The 26,143-nt window shown below is 37.4% G+C and overlaps 1 protein-coding gene across 4 annotated transcripts in view; it reads left to right on the top strand.

Moving 5' to 3' along the window:
* LOC122571077 (connectin-like) overlaps positions 1-26,143 on the top strand; it is a 348,033-nt gene that overhangs the window by 202,861 nt on the left and 119,029 nt on the right. For all 4 annotated transcript variants that reach the window (XM_043734336.1, XM_043734335.1, XM_043734338.1 and 1 more), the window contains 2 exons: positions 12,452-13,020; positions 18,387-18,880. In XM_043734336.1, coding sequence (XP_043590271.1) covers positions 12,476-13,020; positions 18,387-18,880 — 1,039 coding nt within the window. In that variant the 5' untranslated portion in view covers positions 12,452-12,475. The remainder of the gene's footprint in view (positions 1-12,451; positions 13,021-18,386; positions 18,881-26,143) is intronic.

Raw genomic sequence — 26,143 nt, forward strand, 5'->3', positions numbered from 1 at the left:
AATTCTCGGAAGAGCACGCACGTGGCATCTGTCACGGTACTTCTAATGAGCGCGTCGCGTTCTAGTGGGGATGTCGATGGGCACCGAAAGAAAGAATTCGTTTGTTCTTGGATGGGTTATTCGATCCTGCGCTACGAAACGAAAAACAACTCTCTGTGTCGAGTCGAAGACGAAACCGACGACGGTTATCCTCACGATACTCATAATCACCTCAAATTTTACAGCCAGAGATCAATGGCATCTAAGATTTAGAGGAAGCCGATAAGCAAAAATCTATCTAATATTTGAAAATTTGAAAATCTATTTAAAATTATATTTAATATTTGAATCTACTGTGAAATTCTCTATATTTGTTTTACATCAATGTGTATTATTTTCGCTTCTTGGTTGATGTTTCCATGTACAAATTGAATTATGTATATGGTTCTAATTCCTCGAGGTTGATCCCTCTTCTTTCACTGCAAACAATCTATTCCATATAATGTAATTAACTATATCGTACGTATTAATATTATGTTCATTTTCAAATATTAATGTTCGCAATTAGTCTATATAAAGGTTTTAGCACCTTTGACGAGATCCATCCCGCGTGATTGAAAAATATTCCCTGCTTCAGTTCCAGAGTTAACATTCGTTCGAAGCTATCACACAGCCAGCCAGCCATATTTTAATCACTGATGTACCAAAGTTTCAAATCTCGCTAAAATATTTCTTCCATTCTGAAATTATTTCACCGTTCCTCGAAGGTATCGCTCATTGATGTTAAAATTACCAGGATATTTTATTTTGCCGCGCTGTAGCGTCCTCTTAAACACGTTCCTTTTATGTTATTATTGATCGTTTTGAAACTACAAACTATTAACGAACCGACTAATACTTGAAGTCTCACGAAAAAAATCTGTTGTCCTGAAAACAGCAAATTCCAGAAAATAGATGTCTAATTCCAAGGGATAGAAGAAGTTCTCTGGTTTTCATAATGAACTCATCGTGTTACCTTCAACGTTTCAACAAATACAGCGGCACTTTTTACTTTTAGTCCTTTTCTCTCGAAAAACACGAATCATCGCTTGAAAAATATATTTTCACGTATTTTTCCCTCCCCTGCCGTCTCCATTCACCATAAAAAAAGAAGATGGAAGAAGAGGCAAAAAACATAGCGCGAAGTGGATCGCGAGAACGAACAAAAGCGACGAAAATATCACAGGCGATATCCGGAAATTTCGTCGGTTGTCCCGGGAAACGATCGACTCGGTATCCCGGAAAATTTTCACGACTGTCGGCCAAGGGATCGCCGTATTTCACGCTCGTTTCTTCGTCTTCCGGCCGGATTATCGGTTCTTATCCGTAAATGCGGGTTCACATGCTTCAAACTACATATTAAACTTAATAACGCGAAAGTATACGTTCGCGAACCAAACTTCCAGGAATTTTATTTTTTCTTTTTTCTTTTTCGAAGAATCGCTGTTCCTTGCACATTGACAAAAATGAACATTTCCTAGAAAAGTAGAGATTTTGATCTTGAATGTTATTTATGTTCGACCCAAGATCATAAACTTGTAGTTCTAGACTTTATATGGAAAAATTTCTTAAGATCGAGGGAAGTATCTTTTTAGTGGATGATAAAAAATATCTACATTTCTATTATGGAAGTATCTGTTATGAAAATTACACGATAATACCTATCATGGAAACATGTGACATTAAACATACATTATAATACCTAATAATATGACGTTAATAATGCTTGTTACTGACGTATCACGTGTGTACAGGTATGTTTGCCTATTATAAAAATACCTATTATGAAAATTTCTTCTGAAAACATCCATCTGCCCATTAATGTCTATCGTTTGGGAAAAGTATGAAAGAATGGTTATCGATACGTTTAATTTCTCGTTCCAATTTTCTATACAAATTTTTCGTAAAACATTCAAAATCCTTTCCGTTGTCCCTTATCGAACGAGGACTGAAATTGGGACATAAAACATCCGAGGACTGTAACAGAGTCAAGAACAGTGAAAATATTTAATGTTCATGGAAGAGAGACTATTTTTTAATTATTTTGCTTGCTGGTTGAAAGCTGGCTTGTTGAAGAACATTATCCTCTGAAAATTAATGGCTCGAGTATTTAGTATTTAGGTCTGTTTTATTGAAAGCATAAATTAGCAAAAATTTGTTGTTCGACGTTGTAAGATTTACTTTATTTACATACGAAGAGGCTGATGTACTTCGAAGAGAGAGGTAACCGTGAACGAAGTATGGAAATTCCCTTTGGGGAATGTAACTTTGTAAAATACGTGTATTTGCATGGAGATTAAAAGATAGAAATTTTATTGAAATACATGGAAAACCCTTTTCAAAGGGGAATCATGTCGTACCATTGCTTCGAGGCTGTAAAATAAAGACCTTGCGACAGAGCATTATACGAGTTTCCTGGTGACACGGTACTACATATACAATAAAATAACTTTTTAAAAGATTGAAAATCTCAAAGCATGTAAGCTTTGAAATACATGCTTGTTAAAGAGAAAATTATTATGCGAGTTTCGGTTCTGTAAAAAACAGTGCTGCAAGTGAAATTGTAATCGCGATGCAACAAAGTTGATGAATAATATAAGATTAAAAACTTCGTGCAAGGAAACCATAGCAGTTTCCTAGACGCGTGTATATCATCAGAATAAGTCGCTGCACCAAAAAAAATTGAAAATTTATCACATAATGAAGACATTTAGATGGACAAATTAGATGGACGGTCGATCGATAAATAAAATTTAATTGCTTTAGTATTTTTTAGGGTAAATATTTTCTGGCGAAAAGTACGTGTCGGTGATTATTTTTATCCATTGTAATTAGGAGACAAAAATTTAATTTTCGATCAAAAACATTTAATTTAGGTTTTAATAACTTTCTTAGAGAAAATCATTTGATCATTTTCTTCAACAGATGTTCTTAGGCAGATGTTCATTTCCTTGATGTATTTTCCAAACCTATCTTAAAAAAGCGAGACTTCTCTTTAAAAAAAAAAAAAAAATCAATTTTCAAAAATACTAAAATTACCATTTTGAGTAGAAACGTTTCCGAAAGTGTCAAGCAGGTACTCGTGTGAAGGGTAGAGATTACGGTGAAATTCACGGGACAATGTTGCTATAGGGACGTTAACGTTCTCTGGGAAATACATATTTTGCGTAAGTGGAGTATGCAAATCGTGTTTGAGAAACATCGTGGTCGGTGGTTTAAATACATACGCGTTCACGGTCGGCAAAGATCGGGAAACGACGTACATCTAGGAAAATTTCACAGCAGGGTGTTCACGATTTAAGTGCACGCTCGACGCTGAAACACGAACTACGTAGAACAGAATTTTGAATAGCGATCACCTAACTGTACAGAGATTAATGTTCCTGGAAAACAGAAATTTTGCCGGGGCGCAGAGGGAGTATGCAAATTTTGTTTGAGAAACACGATCGCGTTAAATCGATGCTTTGGAACGCGACTCGCCTCGTTGAAGATCCGATGTCACTCTTCCGGTATATTTCGATCGTTTAAGGTACAATGGTACACGCGAGTCTTTGAACACTTACGAATATATATATATAACGCGTGTTAGACGAAAAGTTTGGAAATTTCATTAGCGTGTAACGAGCATCGTAATAAGACAACAGTGTCGTGATTACATTGACAAAATTTGAAATCAAATTGAAAATGTATCCAGATATTATGATGATATATTTACTGCAGACGTGTATTTAATGATAAATAAGAATAGTTAAAATATTGGTATTACTAGAACACTTTAAAACACAACGAACAAATAACCTAGCTTCTCCTAACAAATTAAGCACCGAAATCGCATTTCGTTCGTCACCGATCTCTAAGAGGCTACTTCCGGCACAGCCGGCATTCAAGCGCGTCTGGAGCTTATTCCGATAAGATTCTAATTAAGGAGACTTATCGTGGGTCGTCTGCGACTGTGGCTCCGTGTCGAATACCTACGATTCCTCCCGTCTCTGCCTCCATCCGATTTCCTATTCCGTTGCAACCTTTGGAGCGTGCCTGACTTCCGGATAAGCGCAAGTTTTTCCAACGTGGAGGACGGAACGACTAGCTGGCAAGACGTATCGATCTCTTAACGGGACCGTTGACAGCGTGACTTACGCGGTACCATCGTGATTGGACTAGAGACGTTTCATCGTCGCTTGGATCGATCTGTTTCCGAGATGCGGACGACGAAATTGCCGCAGAGGATTCGCGTGACTTCGCACGCTCCACAGTGCGACAGGGGATTTATAGGCCCGAGACGTGGCAGTGTTCTGTGACTAGCTTCCGCGAACTTAAAGATCCCCCGAGTATCTTGAAAGATCACGAAGGTTTCGATTCTCCGTGGATGAATTTCGAGCAAACGAGGTTACTGGAAGTTGAGCTCGTCTGTGGAATTGCTGGATGCAACGTGGTTGATAGCTTTGATAATTGCTATGACGTTTTCATTTTTCTACTCTTCTTGCGTATATACAGTAGATGTAAAACACATTAGCACGGCATTGTATCTATTGCAGTATTCATATACTGCAATAATCGAAGAGATTCATCCGCAAGAACTGAAAATCTTGGACAAGAAATCTTCATAACTTTGCGTGAAAACGAATCAATCGCGAGCAAGACCATCCCCTTTCATTCACCATCGCCCTTCGAATCATTAAAGTCTTATCGAACAGGGTGGAAACGTATCTGGAATACTAATAAACTAGCAGACCATCGATCCCTTCATAAAATTATACGATCCTCGTCGGAATTCGAACGCTCGAACTGCACCGAGCATCTTCGTTGAAACGGAAGTCAGTGAGAGTGCCCCTTAGAACCGGAAACGAGGCCAGATAAGAGAATATCAGCAGAAGACGTGGAACAGCAGCAGGTCCAAGGGTAAAAAATATTAAGGAATACAGTGGAACATTTTACTCTCGATTCCTCCTAGTTTCCTCCCTATCTTGCGTCGTTTTAGTCCGCCAACGCCGTTTTAACATTCCACAGACGACGTTTTCGCCTCGTGTCGAGGTAGCGAAACGCGAACTCTGCCGCTTTCTAAACAGGAATCCCTCTGTTGCATGGGATGGCGAATGTGTGTGCAAATCGACACGCAGGCTCGTCGACACACCTTTTCCGCTCTACGGTTGGGTATAAAGGGATGAACGCGTCCTGGTTATTCTCGAGGAATTTCATTTAAAAGTTTCGACGGCACATGCCCCGGCTGCGAGGCCCTTCTCCCTTCTTCTTTCAGTTCTTCTTTCACGTTTAGTATACGAACTGTTTTAGTACAGCTTTTCCTATATTTCTCTTTTCTTTCTACTTCTCTTTCTTTCTTTTTTTTTCTTCCTTTTTGAGAACCATGTTCGTATTTGTTACTTTTTCTCTGATACGAGAGTAAGACTTAAAGTTGAAGACGAAACGTCGTTCATAGGTGTTCGGGTATTTCTAATTTCGTTTATAGTAAGTTTCTTTTACGATATAACTAATAATTAGATTTTTATGCATTCATAGGAAATTTAGAAGTGAAAAAATAAAGAAAAATCTGCATTCACATAGCGTATGAAATATTTGAGTAAAAATCTCTGTGTATTTTTCTTTTCTTTCTCTTCCTGTTTCGGAAATTGCTGCGAGTGGTTGGTATGTCCTTCGCAAGCTTTCATTTTTCTATTTCAATGTTTGTTCCTTTAGTTTCGGTTTAGTTTCGATTTTTGTTTCTCAATGATTTTTCGTTCATCTCTGTGTAAACTTGCAGTAGTTCTGTACAGTTGTTTTTACGCTGTAGCTTCAATTTCTCTATTGTGTTCTACGATTTTGCGTCGTTTTAAACTCTTACGTGTAGTTCTCGTATTCCCATTGCTTTCGTTGGTTTTACGTTTAGTTTGCCTCATTTTGTTACATTTTTATATTTAATGTTCGACTCCTTTACGTATACAACCTGCTAGGAGATCTTCTCGTTCATTCGTGCTTCTTTTTAAAGTGAGCTTTCCTGGCTCTTCATCTTCGTTGCACCTGTTCCTTTGCCTGATACATCTTCACGACGATTTCAACGAAATACAACTACGATTCTAGCGATAAACAAGACTTCTCGATGTAAAGTCTGTCCCACTTTACAATCGTACACGTTTCAGGTAGAGTTGCTTTAACTTTTAAAAACATCAACCTGATTGTAATATAACAAGTAGAATTTTTCTTTTATTTCAACTAAACTTTCAATTTTGTGAAACGATCTCTTCATTCAATTACGTTTGTATTATAACTTCTTTGGAGTACCATTCATCGACGTAGCTTCTAATTAAGCACGTTTCGACGTCAACTTGATCTATTAGCTGCACTGGAAACTTTGTATATCCGTTTCAAACGTACAGTGGTGTTTTATAGCTTTTACTTTGAACCATCTCCAAGTCTTCTCGTTACGTACATTCGTTGTACCAATTTGACGGATAATATGCGACGAATTTTAAAAAATTTTCTATTCTCCTCGCGAAAGAAATCTTTTCTTTAACGGAAGATTTTCTGAAAAGATTTTCTTGATATTCAACTTTGTAAGTGGGATGCTGTAAAGCTTTTTCAGCCAAAAACGTGTAGCGTTTACTCGAATATTTCTTGCATCGAATGTAGACGACAAATATTTCATAAATATTTCTTAACCAAAGTAGAAATTAACAAAATTCGCCATATTGTATCACAATTTGAATTATGAGAATTTGGGGATTAACATTATTGAATCGAAGCATTTACAATCAGATAACACGCCGAAGCTACCGATGGAGATGGATTTCTTCCGATTTCCGGCCTTTCTTCGATCCGTCAACCTCTCTGTATCGAGATTACACGCAACTTTAAAAGCATTCCGATTAGTCGATCATCCCTCTCTGGGCATAAATCGATTTCAACAGCAACCGACGAAATCGTGATTCTTTGAGCGCGGAATTTTTGGCAGCCGAGGAATTTTCCAGGTGGCGAATATTGCCAGCGAGATTCCCGTGGTTTCGGTTCCAAAATCATGAAATCTGACGGTGAATCGGTGAATTAATAAATTGAATTGTACGATAACGCGGGTCATGGAGGAATTCCACCGAGATACTTTTCTCTGTTCGTTGTCGAAAGGGATTTATTTGTTTATTTATTTATTTATCGTGACAGGGATCGTTAGCCCGGCCCCGTTTTATAAACCGGGGGCTTGATTTTCATTTTGTCGCTCGCTTGTTAACTTCGTTGCCATTTATGAAGTGTATAATGCTCGAAAGTTGACCAGAAAGAGGGAGAAATAATGATCGATCGGTAAACGCGTTTTAAAGCAGAACTAGTGCGTTCTTACTTTCTCTTATTCGTTGTATGCGATGGATTTGTCCAATTTGAAGGGTTGTTGTCGTCTATTTCTGTGTCGCCTTTCGACAAAATAGTACCAAACTGCATGAAAATTAAAATGTGACTTCTTGTTTTCGCGAGAATATTATCGTCAGGAAGTTTGTAAATATTCAAATTTTTTACCGCTTTGGGAATCAATTTATAATCCCTTATTTTTTATTTAGCGAACCAGCGATGAATTTATTTTTAGCGCGCTTGCTTTGCAAGCAATAGGTGATGACGTATTTTATTTTTCATTTGTACATGTTTAATTCTTCATTCATATCACATTTATATTCTAAAGGATGCTAGAGATATTGAATTTTTAATATGTTGTTAATACAAATATATTTACTTTCCTTTATTATATATATCCACAACTATATTTATTTCATCGTGAAATCGATTTTCTTCCTGAGTCGTATTTCTTATTTATATCCTCACTATAATTAGGATTATACGTATCAAATATTCTCGGAAAATTTCGAGAACGACAGACCTAGAAACGATCGAGGAAGAAAATTCACATTTCATATAGAATTGTGTTATACTAGCATTACAAAATTATATGATGTACCTGTGTTATATAATTATACTATGATATTCTTTATTTCCTGTTTACAAAATTCTATCTTCCCTTTGTTCTTTCTCAAAAGAACACAAAATTATGAGAAATATTACAAGGTTCCGTTCCAGGTAGGCGTTCCATTCCAATGAATCATACAATGAGAGCAATTGAGCTATACAGAAGGCACGATAAACGTCATACAGAGCAATGACTTGATTACAGGGAAGTCATTATGTATTCTGTTGATAATATCGAGTATTCCCCCCAAAAAACAGAGTTGGTCATGACGATTCTATAATGGGAAATTGAACTCTAAATTTCTCTTTTCTATTTGGATGGATTTTACGATCGATTCTCATTGAGAATTATAAGTCGATTTTTCTGGCGCGGTACTATGTCGTGTTTAATAAGTGTTTGTCGTGCGTTTGATTCTGGTTGAATCTAGTGCTCAAGTCTAAAGGGTAATGTCTTTTTAGCCTGCGGACCTGATCCGACGTGTCAAGTAATTGAGTAACTAGTGGGTTTTGGTGGTTCTCGACTCTTATGTTGTATCTATTACTGAATTTGGATATATCTTCTTTGATTATGGGTATCTTGAGGTCGCGATGTATCGTTTCGTCGGTAACATACCAAGCTGCGTGTATTAAGGATCTTAGAGTCTCTATGTTGAACTACTTGCTCTTCCCCATGGTTGGATTCCATAGGTGCAAACAGGTTTTAATACGACCTTACATAGTTTGGAACGTCCGTCAATGAGCCAGTAGAATTTTTTAAATTTTGATCTAAGTTGTTTGGATTTATCTACGATATGTTATTTCCATGCCATTCTTCTGTCCAGAATCATGCCCAGATATCTGAGAAGCCTAAATTGATATAAAATTGATCGTCTCCTCTCAAGTGTCAACAGTTCAATGAACCACAGAGAATGCAGTACCAAGACACGGTATAACGTAAACAAAATCTCGAAAGTGTCCCTCATGCATCACGCTGTCTGCACAATTGCGATTTCCATTGGTATCCTGGTTAGAGGTTAGCGAAGGGAAGAGAGGGATTTTCCTTGTTTCGAAGACCTCGAAAGCTCGGCTCCGCCTACGTCTGCTTCGAGCTTGTCTCCTCTCCGTTCTCTTTCCTAGATTCTCGCGTAATGCCGACGATAAATCCTGGGTCTCTCGCTTCTTGCCTAAGTGCTGGCGAAGCAACCAGTTTCCATCCTTAAATTGTGTCCCTTGAAACTATGTTAGGGGAGTCGTTGCGGAGGTTAATCGGTCAGAAAGATTCTCCCATCTTATATCGATGAAGCTTGCTTGTTGACTGTATTCGATTCGACTTTTTCTTCCCGAGTTCCTTGCTCGTTGCTATATGTGTCTGTAACACAGATTCCTTGGAATTGATTGATACTGATGGCATTTTATTTATTGGCTATCTTTATTACGATAGAAAATTGAAGTTGGAGGAGAATTTTACAAGCGAATAAAAATACGACACGATATACGCGTACAATATCTTATGTAAGTAGGAAAAATAGAAATAACAGGTTACATAAACGATATGTTATGAGAACGCTTACGAGACACGTTATTTTTAAATGGACTGCGGATTTTTATGCGCGTATGAGAAATTTAAAGCTGCGAAATACATAGAATGCATATAATGCGTAAAAATGTATAGAACATTCAAAATACGGTATACTTGTCATAATATCTAGATGAAATTCGGTTCAGTATTTTTAAAATAATATCTGCAGATTACCTACAACCATCAAGCTTTCACCACAGTACCTGATTATAGTATTATAGTATTCCGCAGCTAAATTCATCTACAAATCTTACACACAAAAGTCGCTTACACGTGATCCAATGAGAGCATTCGTAGTAAGCAGTTCGTTCGGTCAATCCAAATGAAAATCTCTTGACCGATGTCTGACTTGATGCGATTTGACCGTACCGAGTTTGAATCGAGCTTAATTCGGGAAACTCGAGCGTTCAATCAAAAACCGACCATCTACCGTATTGTTGGTGCGTCGCGTGTTAATTGGAGAACTCGCAAGGACGAGCGTGTGCGTGAAATCGATAGCCGGCGGTTGATTGCACGATCAAAAATTAAAGGTCCCGTACAGGTCTCGTGATCGCTCGATTTTCATCCAACTGATTTATTCCTTTCTGTACAGCGAGCCACGACACGAAAATACGTATTCTCTGAATCCTCAGACGTTTATGAATAGTTCGTTGGCATAAACGTTTCGAGCGTGCGCCACGTGTCCAGTTAGTCGGTTGGCACACTATAAAAAGCATAATGCAGGAGTTGAAATGAAACGCAGAGATCGTTCGTTGTGCGCGAAGCAGCGTTTTTAAACGCGTTATTATTTATACGCTGTGTAAAATGGTAATCGCGAGGACGGAAACGTGCAACAGCGTTGCCTTTTTTCGTGCACGCAAACTCAGCTGGGAAAAAGAGACCAGACTCGGCTTAACGATTCTGTTTAATGGACCGTCTTGTGTAACGTATGGCGACATAGCGGTTAATGTTTTTATTTTCGCGCCGCGCGGGATGCGACCGAGCCACAGGTATTCAACGTGAATTTTCAATTATAAAATAGATGGGTGCAAACAGAGGCTGAGCAAGTGAGAGCTTCGCCCTTTTCCGCGTTGTCACGGGAATAATAAAAAAAACGGGCGTGGATAAAAACGCGATGCAGTAAGTCGACCGTGCTTGACCCAGGCGATATATTCGATGCACCTTACGAGCTAACAAATTTCCTGCTGGTCTGAAAAACCGGCAGAGTTTATTATTTTTCGATTATTATAAGCTTTTTTATTTCTATGTTTGGATGCATCGTTTGACCAGAAAGAGGAACTAGAGCTTAAAGCTGGCAAATAAATGATTAGGACGAATTTTCAAACGTTTGTGTGTCAAAACACGTGGCTATATTTACTTGGTTATTCATCGATCAAGATACTTATTGTTAGGTTACCCAAAGACTCGATTACTCGTGGATCAAAATACTTTGATAATTTCATTTGCCGAATATTCGTGTCTGAAAATATTCGTCGTCAATCGAACAACGTTTCTTATATTGGGTTGTCCGAAAAGTTTCTTTCGTTTAATAAGGAGTTAATAAATGAACAACAATTTCTATTTTATATTACTTTATAGAATCATGTATGATCCATTTCTTTATTTATTTCTATTATTACGTTCGTGCATAATTCGATAAACTAATATAAAGCAAAGAACATTGTGCGTCTATTATTTCCTTATAAAACGAAAGAAACTTTTCGGACAACCTAATAAGAATCGCGGTGCATATCCATCGGTTTGATCTCGCCACTTTGAAGCATCCTGTACAAAACAGGAACACGTGGTCGTCAAAGGAAGAGACAAAAGACAGAATCCAGACACGGGAAAAGTACTTGCGAGTATTTTTCACGCTCGTAAAGCGAAGATGACCGCGAGAATACACCCACGCGGAAGCGGCTTGCGAGACAAGGCGACCCCGGACGTCGACGGACGCCAGTTTGAAAAATAAAGACAAACGAAACGCGGTATTATGCGAGCGTTCCGCTCGGAATGATAATTTTTCAAAGAGTTTCTCGCGAGCCGCTGTCCTTTTCGGGTCGTCTTCGTTTTGCGATGGAGAAAGTGGAAAGAAAAAAGCGTGGCGTCGACAGGTGAAAGGTTCTCTCACACATGTCCACGCGGCCGTGAACTCGCCTTCCTTTCCCTCTTCCTGTTCCCTTTCGTTTACCTTTTTCACGGCCTTTACGCCCCCGAGCGCCTAGCCTTCTTCCACCTTTCTGTACTTTTTTCTTTCCACTTTCTACGGTCCTAACCTATTCCCCCTTTGTTTCGTTGGCTCTCGACTAGATCTTTCTGGGCCGATGAAGCATGATCGCGTTCACTGTTAGGGCGATAACGTGTCGTTTGAGCAAGATACGAAGGAATAGGGTGAATCGTCGTACGAGAATGGAAGAAATTTATATAAAGGATTTTGATGATCTAGCGATAGATAAAGAATCTAAAGACTAAAAGAATAATATAATTAACCGTACAAAAATTGATCACAACAACGATAATAAAACGAGCCACAGAAAGTTACATACTCTTTTTCCATGCACATAGGAATTCACAAAGTTTCGGAATTTGATCGAAATTGTAGTTCGCTGTTGTTATAAAAATCGCAGCAACGAACGATCCAATCATAGATTACTCTATTACAACACAATAATCGATTAATCGCACTATCAAATTTCTAGAATCTACATTTTACGCCGTTCCATTTACAGAATCCAATCGCCGATATCCGCAGTAATTAATCCGAAAGCGCGATGTGTACCGTGTCCAACGACAACACAAAGCATCCCATGTATCTTCCGCTGTATATTTCATCAGCGCTTAATAATTCTATTATCGTTAATATGCCAGCGACACAACCTCCATATCTCTATCGATAATCCATACATAATCGATCGATCATAGCCAGAAATAATTTCCAACAAGTAACTTCTCTGCTTCCAGATTCGTTGTAGAGCGACGATCAAGATGAAACAATTATCCTGGATCTTTCTTCAGCTGCTGTTTCTGACCTCGATGTTTCCTTCGAGCCTGTCAGCCTCGACGAGGTCACGGGGCAAGAAGAAGGTCGCCAAAGAGACGAAAGAAGTGAACATCTGCGCGATCGAAGGCATACAGGCTCCTATGTACTGCTACTGCGATAACAATACCATAAGAAACGCCACGGAAGCCACTTGCGTCGTGTTGAGCCCGTTCAGCATTAACGATCCAACGTGGAATTACTTCACCTCGCAGATCTACTTACAGAAGCTAAAGTTCGTGGTTCGAACGCCAAACGGATTGGAATACATACCGGTTCAACTGCTGAGACAGCTGAAGAACTTGCAGAAGATCACGTTCCAAGATGCCAGCATCGAGGAGCTGAAGGAATCCGCGTTCTCGAACCTTCCTACGATCACGGAAATCGATTTGAGCACGAATTCCATTTCGACGCTGAGGACGCACGCGTTTGAGAACTTGAAGAATCTAACGGCGATCTTTCTGAACTCGAACCGGATCACCGAGATCAATAGGTAGGATCGCTCTTTATTTTGTTACGCTCTGTTTTAAATTTCTTCGCGCATTTATATTTGGCATGTTTCGAGTAGGAATTTTTTTAGAATAGCGCGAGTTAATGGCAGTCATTGAGAAGTAATTTTAATAGTTTTATATTTGAGAAAATATCTGTGATAAATGATCGCAGTTATCGCAGATAAATGGCTACCGAGGAATAATGTTGGTAATTGGAGATTAGCTAGACCCCTTTTTTCTTTGAGAAAGCACCGACAATTAGACTACTTTATCTTATAATTCATATTTTTACGAATACAACTGAAATAGTAGACACTAGACAGGCGTTTGTTTCGCTTACAAAATATTACAAAAGATACTATACTTTGAATATTCCACATATTTTTTCATATTAACTGCATTATTCTTTGCATTTTTCTATTTAAATCCCCTTTGAATCTTCCATAAATGCATAAGAATTCAGAGTCTGCCGATAACCTATAGTACTCAAATAGTACTTAATAAGAAATAATTTCAATAATTCCGGCTAGACGATTATCAAAATTCACATTTGCAAAAATATTCCTGATAAATAGTAAAAGTTACTATAATTGAAATAACTTTAATAATTCGAGGTTACTCCGCTGTTAGTTAAAGAGTTACCTGAATTGGTTAAACAAGAATCGCAATTTACCACACATAAACGTCGTTCGATGATGTTCGAATATCCCCTTTCCTCACCCTTTGTAATTCTGACTGATTCGTTCAATTACGCTCTATTACGGAGTCTGAGCTCGAGTAAAGTGAAAATGTCTTCCTCGAAGGCAGCGTTTTACGAGCCGACTGCATAAATTGCCGTGGAATTTCGCGATGCGCCGAGAATTCGCGTTTCGGAGAATCACAGGACTCCTCTAGCAAATCGAATCGACTCCTCGCGTTAGAATGTCTCGAAATACGGTGTACGCGATGTGTTCGCTTCATTAATTGACGATTAGGCGATTACTGACTACGTATAACGTGTGATTAAATATACGCTATCGCGTTCAGGAAAATTTAAAAATAATTTGATAGTTGATTATTCATTGGTAGAGTTATAAATTATAAAATTATTTTCGAGAGATTCGTTAGATCGTTACTGGGCCGATCGAAATACTCCACCATCCTGATTTTTGTCCTCGTCCTAAGGAATATTCTGTTCATCAATTTCTAATTTAATTTTCATCGTTACTTACGTCTTTCATATATGCAATTTATTTATCCTATCTAAATTATTTATTCAACCTAAAGTCTTTGCTTTATATTAATGTAGTGTCGTTAATGGAATATATTGTTATTATATCCTGATATTTGTGATTTATTTACAGTGAATGGATTGTACAGATATAGACAGGAAAACGATGGTAGTTTAATATGAACTAATCGCAATAACACGCTACAATCCATACAACTCTCGACACAACGGATCCAACGTTCTCTCTCACGCGGACCACACTCTCTCGACAACGCAACTCGCACTATCTGACTTCTCGATTCACAGTCTTCGACTTCTCAACTAAAACTGCACTGTTCTCTCATGTCTTTTGTCTTCCCGTAGACCCACCACACACGTGTTCCGCGACCGCTCGTGGCCAAAGCCACGTAGACCTTTTCCACGAAACTATTCACTTGAAGGACCGACGACACATTGATGGGCCCATCGGCGCCTCGGCTCTCTGGACATTGTTTATGATTCGCTAGATATTTCCTAGGCCCCTTTCTCGGATACTACATTAATATAATAATAATATAATATTTACTTAATATTTTTAAATATTTTTCTAACGTATTCGTAATCTAATTACAATCTAATATTTTCTTCTTATCAAAATGCTTTATAAAGATGGCAAAGCGATATATGTACGTCTGTAATCGTTCGTTTTTCCCGTGGTAATTGATGGGGTAAAAATGAATAACCGAGCAAAGTAGTTGATTGTCGCAAACGGATAGAGGGTTGTGGTAGTTTGTTAGATTAAATTATTATCTTGTTCATCCCTTGGGGGCTGTACGGTGAAGTGTTAAAGTATGATGGAAGCGACGAAGAATTATGAAGTATTTAATTCCGCAACGATACATTAAAAGTGACAAAGAACGAGTCATTAAATATGTATTTCGTCCTTTTTTTTTTTTACTTTTTGTTCGTTTAATTCATAGATAAATTTTATACGATATATTTTATAACATAGAACACGTAATTCAACGCTAGAGATATTTTCAGTGTCCATTAATTAAATACATTAAGTTATGAAAGATAATATAACAGATATTAGCATAGATATTAGCAGGCAATATATTCTTTGATAAATTTGGACAAATTATACTATGTATTGTTTAAAATGATATAAATTCATGAAATAAAATACATGTGATTAGTTGATGAACAAAGCTTCAAATAGAATATTTATTAGAAGATAGGAACACAATGTCTGACTAAATCTCGACCCGTTTCACTTATACGCTTCAGAGTTCTCTTCGCTGCATTTTCTCTTCTATGTGTGTAAGTTAACAAGTTAAAAATTGTACCCGTGATACTCATAGCTTTCGATTAAAGTTAAAGTTGTTCTTAATGAAATAACTTAATGACAAGTTAATAACAGAGATTAAGTCGAGCAATGTGTAGTACGCGAATTGATCAATTACATTTACACGACAAAGTGAACAGAGTTTATAAAGTGCACCTGGCAATTAAGAGTTAATCGATAAAACACAGTTAACCGGTTAACCGGTTAACACAGCTGCATTCGTGTGTGCCAACCACATTAACGTGATCAGAGCAAACTTATCGAAGTCGTTAATAAACAATTGAATCAAACAATCCAAGTTTAGCTTGCCGATGAAATTAATGGAACGCAAATATGACTGATGTGAAAGCAAAACAAAATTCTGTTTGTACATACCGGGTAGTACGCTAGAAACAGATTCTACTCAAATCTACCTACCCTAACTTTATTGTCAACGTAATCGAATGTTTCGAACATATTTTGCGATATAATAAATTACAGTAATTACGAGTTCAATTAATTAAATCGCTATATTTGAACAACCAACGACAATTTACGTGACACATTGCGCGTGTGTACAGAACATACCGTAATTGGAAAAAGTATGCTTTTTAATTACATTCTACGTAATTATTTAAATAAATGAAATTGCAATATTTGGACAAACAACGACGATTTTCCATTTATCTGATAAAGTTTACGCGTACACACGCTGTAATTAAACAAGCGTAGTCTTAATTCGATGGCCAAGGTCCATATATTGTCATACTTGTCGTACTTTCAAGATTCCGATTAAACGAATGAGAAATCTAGAAAGCGAACAACGTTGCCAGCATTCGTAACGGTATATGCATTATGATTTCCTATCTGGCGTGCAAAACGCGACTTGGGGTGCATACCGAACGCATTATCAGGCGTCGAAAGTTGCAACTGGCGGCTCGTTATCGACGAAAAGTCTGAGGGTGTCGCGCGCGTGATCGCGCGAGTACTTGCAATCTCTGCATCGCGCCGCGCCCTGTAACATCATAAATAATCGTTGACGCTCGATATGAATGCAGTCACGCGATAGAAACGCGGACAATAAGGCGGGGAATCTCGATCGCTCGACTTTCGTCTAAACGCGGTCGCTTAGGGTAAACGCGGATAGACGACAAAAGATTGCTCGATGGGGGAGTATCCTGCCTCTGTGTAGATTTCTCGAGAATATTCCGAAGGGTTGAAAGGTACCGAAGCGGAGAATATGCGGGTTTAATTGATCGAAGGGTAGGATTAATCGTTGGAAGTGTTTCAAGAGTGTTTTAGAAGTACTTAGGTTGATTGATTTTTTATCTCGCGGTGAGTGACGTGTTTTAAATTGATTTCAGATCACTTTTTAGCCTTCTTAAGATTGGCCTGAGATAAGCTAGGGGTTACACATCACCGCGTGATTGTATTTTTCTATATAAAGGGAGGAACAAATTTATGTAAATCTACGTGAATTTTATAGGCTGATAAAGAGCGTAGAAGTAAATAATCTGTACGTTTTAAATTCTCTCAGGATCGATGTGAGGCAAGATAGGAATTGGAAATTACGATGTGATTAGATTTTTATTTTCGAAGGAACGACTGAAAAATTTCTACCATTTTGCTGTATATTTATCGAACGAATTTTGTAGAATGGAGACGTTTGACCCGTATCGAGTTGGTTCTATACGTAATAGTTTACGAGATGCTTAATAATGAGGATCGCGTTTTATGTGCCGATACACGAAGCATTCGTGACTTTACTGCTGCTTCAAGGAAAGATATGGACCGAATAGCTGTAGTAATAGATTTATATTCCTGTAGGAGCATTACGTATATTCTTTCTTTACGTTCAATATCACTCCCGTTAAAGATACAATTTATATATTTCGATAAAAAGCATAGTACTTCTTATTGACAAATATTTTAGAAATCGCGACGTGCCCGTACAAAATTTCAACGTGATTCACTTCTTTTATCTATCTATGAAACTTCGTAAGAATATAATTCATGACGTAAAAATAATTCATATACCTTATTTATGGATAACTACAATTACTATTGTAAAGTCGTTATTTCACAAAATAGATTATTTTTCCGTGTAATATTCTTCCTGAAACTTATAAGCTTTGAAAAATGCTTTCTGCTTTATTCTATCCAGTATGTGGAACAGTATTCGCTATTGTATCTCTTCTACCACTTGCCCTACTATTTTACGGAATTCTTTCTCCTGTTATTTCCCTCGGCACTTCTATCACATCGATTCTCCGAATTGCCCTATAGTTAAAAATAAAAAAATATTAAACATTAAAATACAAACATATTAAATTCCATTTTTTACTCTACGTAGCACTACGTATCTGCTGCGTTTAATCCAATGCGAATCACGCATCATCTTTCTCCAAAAACTTTCTCCAAAAAACCACTCGGAATCATTCGAACCGAGCCACAGCAGCAACTTTAAAGCACAACCGTCGAAAGTCAGCAACCTCATCCTTCTTGAAACAACACAACAGTTCCTTAAGGAGTGCATCCCTATCAACGTCGAAGCTCCCACATCGATTCGATACACCAAGTATGTCGTTCGTGATGCGCGGCGCCATTAACACGGTCATAAAGCATCCTGCTCGTGCAACTTCTTCCCGGAACCTCTGTCTCTTCCATCATTCTCGCAGCTAGTCTTGTCGTCTTCGTTCAACCCTAGCGATACGATGGCTGCTTCATTCCAGACCCAGTCAAAATGTTGAAATTACCCTTTCGGGTAATTTGCATAGAAACGAACCGATTATTTAGGACTTTTCGAATTGATTATTTTAAGAAGTTGTTAATTGTGCTCGTTCAATTTCCAGAGACACGTTCGTCAATCTACCATCGCTGAAGATACTCTCCCTGAACGGGAACAACATCAGCACGTTGCATGACAAGGCGTTCAAGCATCTGACTACTCTAGAAGAACTGCAGCTGGTCGACAATCAGATCAAAGTCATCACCGCGGACAGCTTCCACGGTTTGAGAAGTCTGCTCAAGCTGGACATGCGTAACAATTTGATCGCCATGATTGGCGATAGAACGTTCATCGAGATGCCCTCGTTAAGACAGCTGGACCTCGATCAAAATGAGATTGAGTATATTTCGGAGAAGGCGTTGGACGGAATGAGGAATTTGAAGAAGTTGAAGCTCAGTGATAACAAGTTGGTCACCCTGGAACCGGATTTCCTGGCCGGTGCACCGGGAGTTTACGTGCTGGACTTGAGGGATAATTCGCTGAAGACCTTGACCTTCGATAATATCAAGCCAATCGTGACGAATTTATACAACAGCAGCAGCCAATTCTACCTGAGCGGTGAGTGACGGTTTCGTTCTACATTTTTGAGAAATTTGTCCGACTTTGAAATTCCTGTTGATTCGTTGACTAAATATAAAGAATAATAGGAAGTGTGTTAAAAATTGCGCACATCGTTTTAATAAACTATAAGTTTAGAATAACTTGCCGGACACCTACGAGCCCAAGCAATAATACTATAAAGCGTGTCGATTACATACTCAATTAGAAGACCGAAATTGCTGAACGTCACGAAGAAAGTATAAAAATTCTGAACTAGAATAATCCAAGATAGAAATTCCATAAAAATAACGAGAACCGGAGATTACGAAATGGCGATCGACTTTGGTGACCGCAATTTTACGATCGGCAAAAATTCAGCTCTCAGCGGAACTCTGACGAAAAGCCCATAACAATTTTATGGAGACCCTCCAGGTCGAATACTTAACACCTAATACACCTATAAAATCGCCGGTCAGGAAATTGAGATTCATCGTTCGTAATTGGTTGATGAAAACGCAGCAACTTTCTTCTCGTTGACGCTTAATAGATAATTTTCTAACGATCCTATAATGGCCGTCGTTAAGGGATATCCCACGCGAATATCTGAAATCTCTTCGGTCGACTTACGCGCCCGGTAATTGCCCTTTAGCCGAGCGATCGGGATACGATGTTATCGTGGCTGGAAATCTTTAATTTTCATGGTTAAACGAGCGATGCGTGCCAATTTTCTGACCACTCGAGGGTTGCAACCCCACCCCCCTGCCACGGTACCTTCTCTATTCTAACGATTATCTGCTATTTTACCGGCCGACTTATCCGCGAATATGTCGCGAAACTATGTCTTCTTCTGGACTCTTAACAATTGCTTTTATTTCTCTTTCTAGTTTTTACTTCATCTTACATCGCTCACAAGTATACAGAAGCATTTTGTTTTCACAATTCACGTGAAATTTATTTATTTTGAAATCAACAATATTATACTGTATGATTAATTTGCTTTAAAATAACACGGGGTGTTATTTTAAAAAAGCAACTAGAAAATGTTAATAATTTTGTTATACATTTTTGCAAGTATTCCTCAACTGCTTGTAATGCAAATGTACATACATATGTCCTGTTAGAATTTGATGAATTTCTATTGTCCTTACAATATGCCGCGTATCTCTTTGAAATATTTGCAGAAAATATATTCGTGTGTGGACATAATAGAAGTATTCGGTTGGTTCGTTATCTGTTCTCTAATTAAGAAAGATTCGAGGCTATTTTAGTAAATATATGTCGTGCGTTCCATCTTGGTAATCGTGGGGTTAATGGGAGGCAAGTTTAGGAGGAGTTCTAATGAGTTCCGCTTCGCTTTCGTAAATTTAGATTTACTCGAGTTTCACTTAGGTAAATTTGTGCAGCTCACGAAAAAGAAAAAATCTCCGCGAGTAAATCATGTATGATTAATTCCGTTGCAATTACGGGATGTTCAAACTAAACAAAATATAGGAGAAGAAGAAAAAGGTAAGTGGAAGGAAGTTTCTTTACCGAAGGAAAATTCTTCTTCGAAAATCTCGCGGGAAAAAGAGATAAAACGTTCGTGCACCATACAAACCTATTCATAAGTATCAAGAAATCCGGTTGTCCTTGCGCAAAACGTCATAGTTGATCAATCGTTGATTGTTATGCGACTACAGTCGCAATTTTCTTTGACCTCTTATTTTCGAATCGAACATCCTGCATCAATCAGGATTTCATACGAGGAGGAATTTCATACGAGAAATTCACGAGAAATCTATTTTCGTTGATTGTCCAATTTCCTTTCAAAATACACACGATTAATTCTATGATCATATAAAACGAGAGAAATTGCGGCAATATAAAGTTGATAGGTAAAATGGATTTTTAAATTGTTCTGCTGTAAAAGACACGTACGAGACCTTTACAGGCTAATATTTCAAACGAGGTTTAATAATTTATCAGGTTTACCTCGTTTTTCTCTAGATGTTCTGATAGTCACGAACAGACGTGTACATGGAACAAAACCTACAAGTTTCCATCGACTCGTCGTAGGCGCACGTGCATCGCGATCAAATCTCAATGAAATACCTCTGCAATCCTTCATCTCGTGGCCTGACGAACGATAAAGGGATAAAAAAAAAGAAAAAAGAAAAAAGAGGATTATTTCCCATCGGAGCCGGCCCCTCTAGTTTGAAATGTAAATAATTCCTGGCAAAATATTTCCAAGCGGCGTGCAGTTTCCGATATCGCAGAGGTTGGTCTGTCTCTCGCAGCGCGTTCTATCCATCCTGAAATTACCATAGAGCGGCAAAAAGGCCGCCTCTGACCATTGTCTGCCTTTTGAGAAGCGCAACGATAACTGTGGTCCGCTTTCAATCGCTCAACACTAACGATAAGACTCGTATAGCTCCGAAAATGTTGTCTTCTCAAGACCACTAGCCTCGCTGCACCAACTGTATCAGTTGTACCACGGTTATTCTTCAGCTTTTAGAATCTCGTCGCGTAGACGTCACAAGTTCTTATGGTAATTTGCCATTAAATACGACTTTCGGAAAAGTTATGTGAACCGAGTTGAGAGAACAGACAACGTGTCGTTGATACAAATATTTTAAATGTCGAAACATTAAGAAAGACGGAGTAAAAAGTTGCTAAGTAAAAGTAACGAGCATTTGAAGATTCTTTCGTACAATCGTAACCAGCCTCGCTTTACTGTGATCGAGATATAGCAAATTTGATGCGTCATATTTTAATTAACATTACGTGTCTTCGACAAAACTGTACATCTAAAACTTTATCCATCTCATCTGCGAGAATTCAACGATATAAATAATTGATTCCTCTATTATCGACGATTGTAAAAACATCGAATGTGTATCCAGCGGCGAACATTCACTGAAGTGATGGGACTCTAAAATTCAGGGAAATTCAATATTTCTCTGTAAAAAAAATATCGAAAGAAATATCAAGAAGATTCTAATGATGAAAAACTGATAGAGAATCCTCGAAACGCATAAAATTCTAGGATACGCTGTGATATTCTGCGATATATCGAGCTTTGAAAAACATCCGTCTACTTCTTTTGGTATCCCCAGAAATAGCCAAAATACATGTTCGAACTACAAGCAGGCCAGGGGAGTTTCAAGTGTCAAAACGTTTTACGAGGCTGCAAAACTTGCTTTCCTAGCGAACGAGTTAATTGAATTGGACGAGACAGGCCGAAAAGCTGACCAACTTCCTGGCAAATCCTGTCCAGGACGACGATTTCGCGGCAAGAAATTTCGAAAAGCATAACTTTAATAAGAGAACCGATGGACGTCAGACAGTGGGTCGTCGACCCTCTAACACTTGACAGCTTCGAATGCGGGTACCGTAAGGTTTGAGGATAGGAAGGAAGAGGCGAAACGAGACGATTTTCAGAACGAAGTTTCTAAGGAAAGCAAGAACTTCCTGATGGAACTTGCATATTCATGATGACACTTGGTCCAACGTTCGAGTATTTTTTATTTTTAATACTCCAATTAACGAATTTATAATCGTGGAAATCCTTCACTTGGTTATGCTTGCGGTTTTATTTGTACAACGTCCGAAAAGACACGTGACACGATTTCAGACGAAGTTTAGATTCGTCGAGCTCGCGATTTTGATATCGCTCGATGGTTTCAATTATTCCGTTTCTCAGTAATGTTACATTTTCTACCTGTTATTTCATTGTTTCGTCCTTAATGGATTTATATGACTTGCAATTTGTTGAAAAGAAGAATGGCCTGTTATGTGCAAAAATATTTTACCTTTTAAAAACGTGCAGTAAATCCAAGAAGTTTTGTACGATACCAATGGAATAATCAACGTTGTGGCAATCGATATTTTGACAATATTCAGCGATAGGTGAATAAAAGAACATATATTTAATCGTTAAAAGAGAGCAACAAATAAAAAACAATGATACTAGTTAACAGTGTATCGAATTTTACAGTTGTTCTCCTGTAAAAGATAGAAAGCGATCTTCATTTATACTGACGCGTTTCAAGTTTGTGATTAATAATAAATATCGAAATAATTCGGAGCCAAAGATTGTTTGTGTTAACACAGAATAACAGATGTATTTTTCACCCAATTTCCCAAGTATTTAAAGCAACATTCTGGTTATCATCAATCTAATTTTAAAATCGGATAATAGACGAAACGTATGACTTTTCAATATCGCTTGCATGCAATTTTAAAGAGCACGGACTTTACGAGACGATAAAACGATTATGAAACAAATGGAGTCGAAAGTAACAATGATAATTTTCGTATTATATTGCCAAACGAAATATCTTGATGATAATGATAATACTTTAAATCAATGTTCGAACAGCGAATTTAATTAAGGATGATCATTTCGCTGAAGCAGTACACCGGAAACGTATATTGAATTAAACGGCTTTAATATTAACTCGCCTCGTCTAATTTCGGCAATGTAGTGATCATTAATTAATATTAACAGGTAGAATTGAATCGAACGTTATTACACGCGGATGAAATCTTCCACCTTATATAATAAAATTATTAGATATTATTATTACATTGATAATGCACATATGCAATGTCATATCTTCAACCATATAATTGATAGCTTAATTAATATCACAATTAATAACCTAATTAATATCATAATTAATAGCTTCAAATCTTAACAATTTCTTCCAAATGTCATATATTTAATAAAAGTAATTTTCGTATGATTTAAAACACTTCCAATATCTTTCAAAGAAAGTGGAAAAATTAATTTTTCACGCTTCTTAATTGTACATTTTTTTTCAAGCTGTATTTGGGAAAATATAATAAAGATAGAATGTAGCGGGAAATATATATGAAAAAGAAGAGACGATTCAATTGAAAGTTTTCAAGGGTTCGTTGAGTTTATTCGACAGCAGGTAACAGGCATATATTGTTATCTAATTTAAAATAACTATCATGCACGGATATAAAATTCATATAAAGTTTGGTAATTTATTAAAGCTTGCAGATATTGATATCCCAGATATCTCACATATTCGAAATCGATCGATCGATTCTTCAATGAAAAATTAATGGAACGTTTTAGAAATAAAGATATAACGAGTACGTTATAAATATGTTACGAAACAGCCATCTAGCCAGTCAATTTTGCAAAATTTACACCCGTGGATGTTAGATTCGAGTTGCGGAGCTTGATGGTTATCGTCGTTTCATGAAATAAATTAGAAAGTGATCTGAGAATTTCGACTTTAAAGCGCATCTCCTCGTATCACCACGACAAATCACGTTCCATTTACGAATGAACCGCGTTTGAAGCGGATTCCCGCTGATATAGACTCATCAAATATACATGGCGCATTAAATTCGAACGAACCTGCAGAGGATTCTATTAAAAAGGCTATCTCTGTACTTGGCTATTCGCGTCGTCGTGTTTCGATTACGAATTAATAGAAGTGTGTGCTTTTATATATAAATTCCACAGAAGCTATATACATAGATACAGTGGTTCACAAAAGTATATTTAGAATAGAAAGCTTTTATAAATACATCATATATGTGCATGATCCAATATACATTATTTTTGCATTCCATTAGTGGTTATTTGTTGCGAATTACTTAGACATATGTATGTATATTGTCAAATATTTAACGTAGAAATTGGTAAATTTGTAAATTTGAGAACAGCAGGAATTGAAAAGTATTTAATGAAGAATTTAACGAGCATGACTAGAAAAATTTCGAGTAATCTAAGATAAATGTAAAATCGTTATTTAACGTGGTCGTGGTTTAAATTGTATTCAAGAACCAGTACAGTATATGCCACGTAGATAAAATGATTCATTAATAATTCATGGCCCGATTTCACTTGGATACCTTGCAATATATCGAATTTGTTTATTTTCGTAGCATAGTTGAGATAATTCGTTCTATTATATAACATCGATTTTAATTTCATTATAATGCAGCATACTCTGACATTCGTGTTATTTTGCGCGGAAGATCAACGACGGATAGATTTTCGCTGACGTTAAATACAAAATTCAGCTAACCCAAATCCACAGAGTGCAGCGGATCGTTCGATTAAATTTACACTTAAAGAGAAGCGAACACAATTTCTATGCGACATCGAATCGCTGTTCACTGCAGAATATCTTTTCTAGATTACAAAGTCGTACTATCGTTAACAAGTTTCTTAATAAATTTCAAGAAAATGTAAAGATTCTCCTAAAACGTTAAAAGTCTTTTTCACTGATCGAAATTCAGCCGAGATTGAAGGAAAAAGAATCGAGCACCGCTATACAGTGTATAAAGTGAACCAATTGAAATGAAATATTTTAGTATTTTATTACGTCGCGTAATATTAAAAGAAAATTCGCGTCGATTGAAATTTCGCTTTGGAGGCTTAAAAACTGCCAACGTCGAATCTAATAAACTTCGGTAACATTAATAATTATCTGAGCCACAAGTGTACGCAATGGCCAACGAAATGCGGATATTAGTATCAATTAAATCAACCATAACTTCAAACTATATCCGATTAATAGCAACCGATCGATTAACCTCAAAATGATCGATCGGACGCTATTAGTCAGTACTAAACCGCCATTATGCTTAAAACGTAATTCTATTTCATGAATCTTCCACAGAGGATTACAGTTCCCGCGATCGATATAATATGTAACTGGATTTCTCTCTTTCGCACGCGATTTTATTTTTCTTCGTTCTCTCGTTCGTTCGACGAAGCTTATACCTGTCAATTTATAAATTCGTTCGCCAAACACGCCCGATCGCATTAGGTGGTGGCATACACACGTCCGATGAGAGATACTCGAGCGGAACATTCGGTCAGATATCGAAGAAAAGTTCGATAACGAGACCGATGTCAGCACATCGATTCCATCGGGTTCTATATCCTCATCTTCTCGTTCGATGGCTCACGTTTATTTTCCTTCCCCTCAATGGGACGATTTTACTCAAAAGATGAATTTACATTCCAACAAGTTATTCCTTTGCCATATTCTTCAACGGGCACCCGATCAACGTATTAACAAACGTATTTTAATTTAATTGCTACATAATTCGGTTAGATGGTATTGAGAATGTACGACTGTGGGTAGACCACTATTTTGTCGGAAATATATTTTGCAAAAATTTAATAAACTTCGCCTCGAACATCAATTTGAGGTTACCAAGAAAATTTAAGAATCGATAAGGCTATAAAAAGAGCAAATACCCTTTCCTAAAAGTTCATGTACATGGAATATTAAATTCTTGAAT

The sequence above is a fragment of the Bombus pyrosoma genome, linkage group LG9 (assembly GCF_014825855.1).
Source record: "Bombus pyrosoma isolate SC7728 linkage group LG9, ASM1482585v1, whole genome shotgun sequence".
NCBI classification, from domain to species: Eukaryota; Metazoa; Arthropoda; class Insecta; order Hymenoptera; family Apidae; genus Bombus; species Bombus pyrosoma.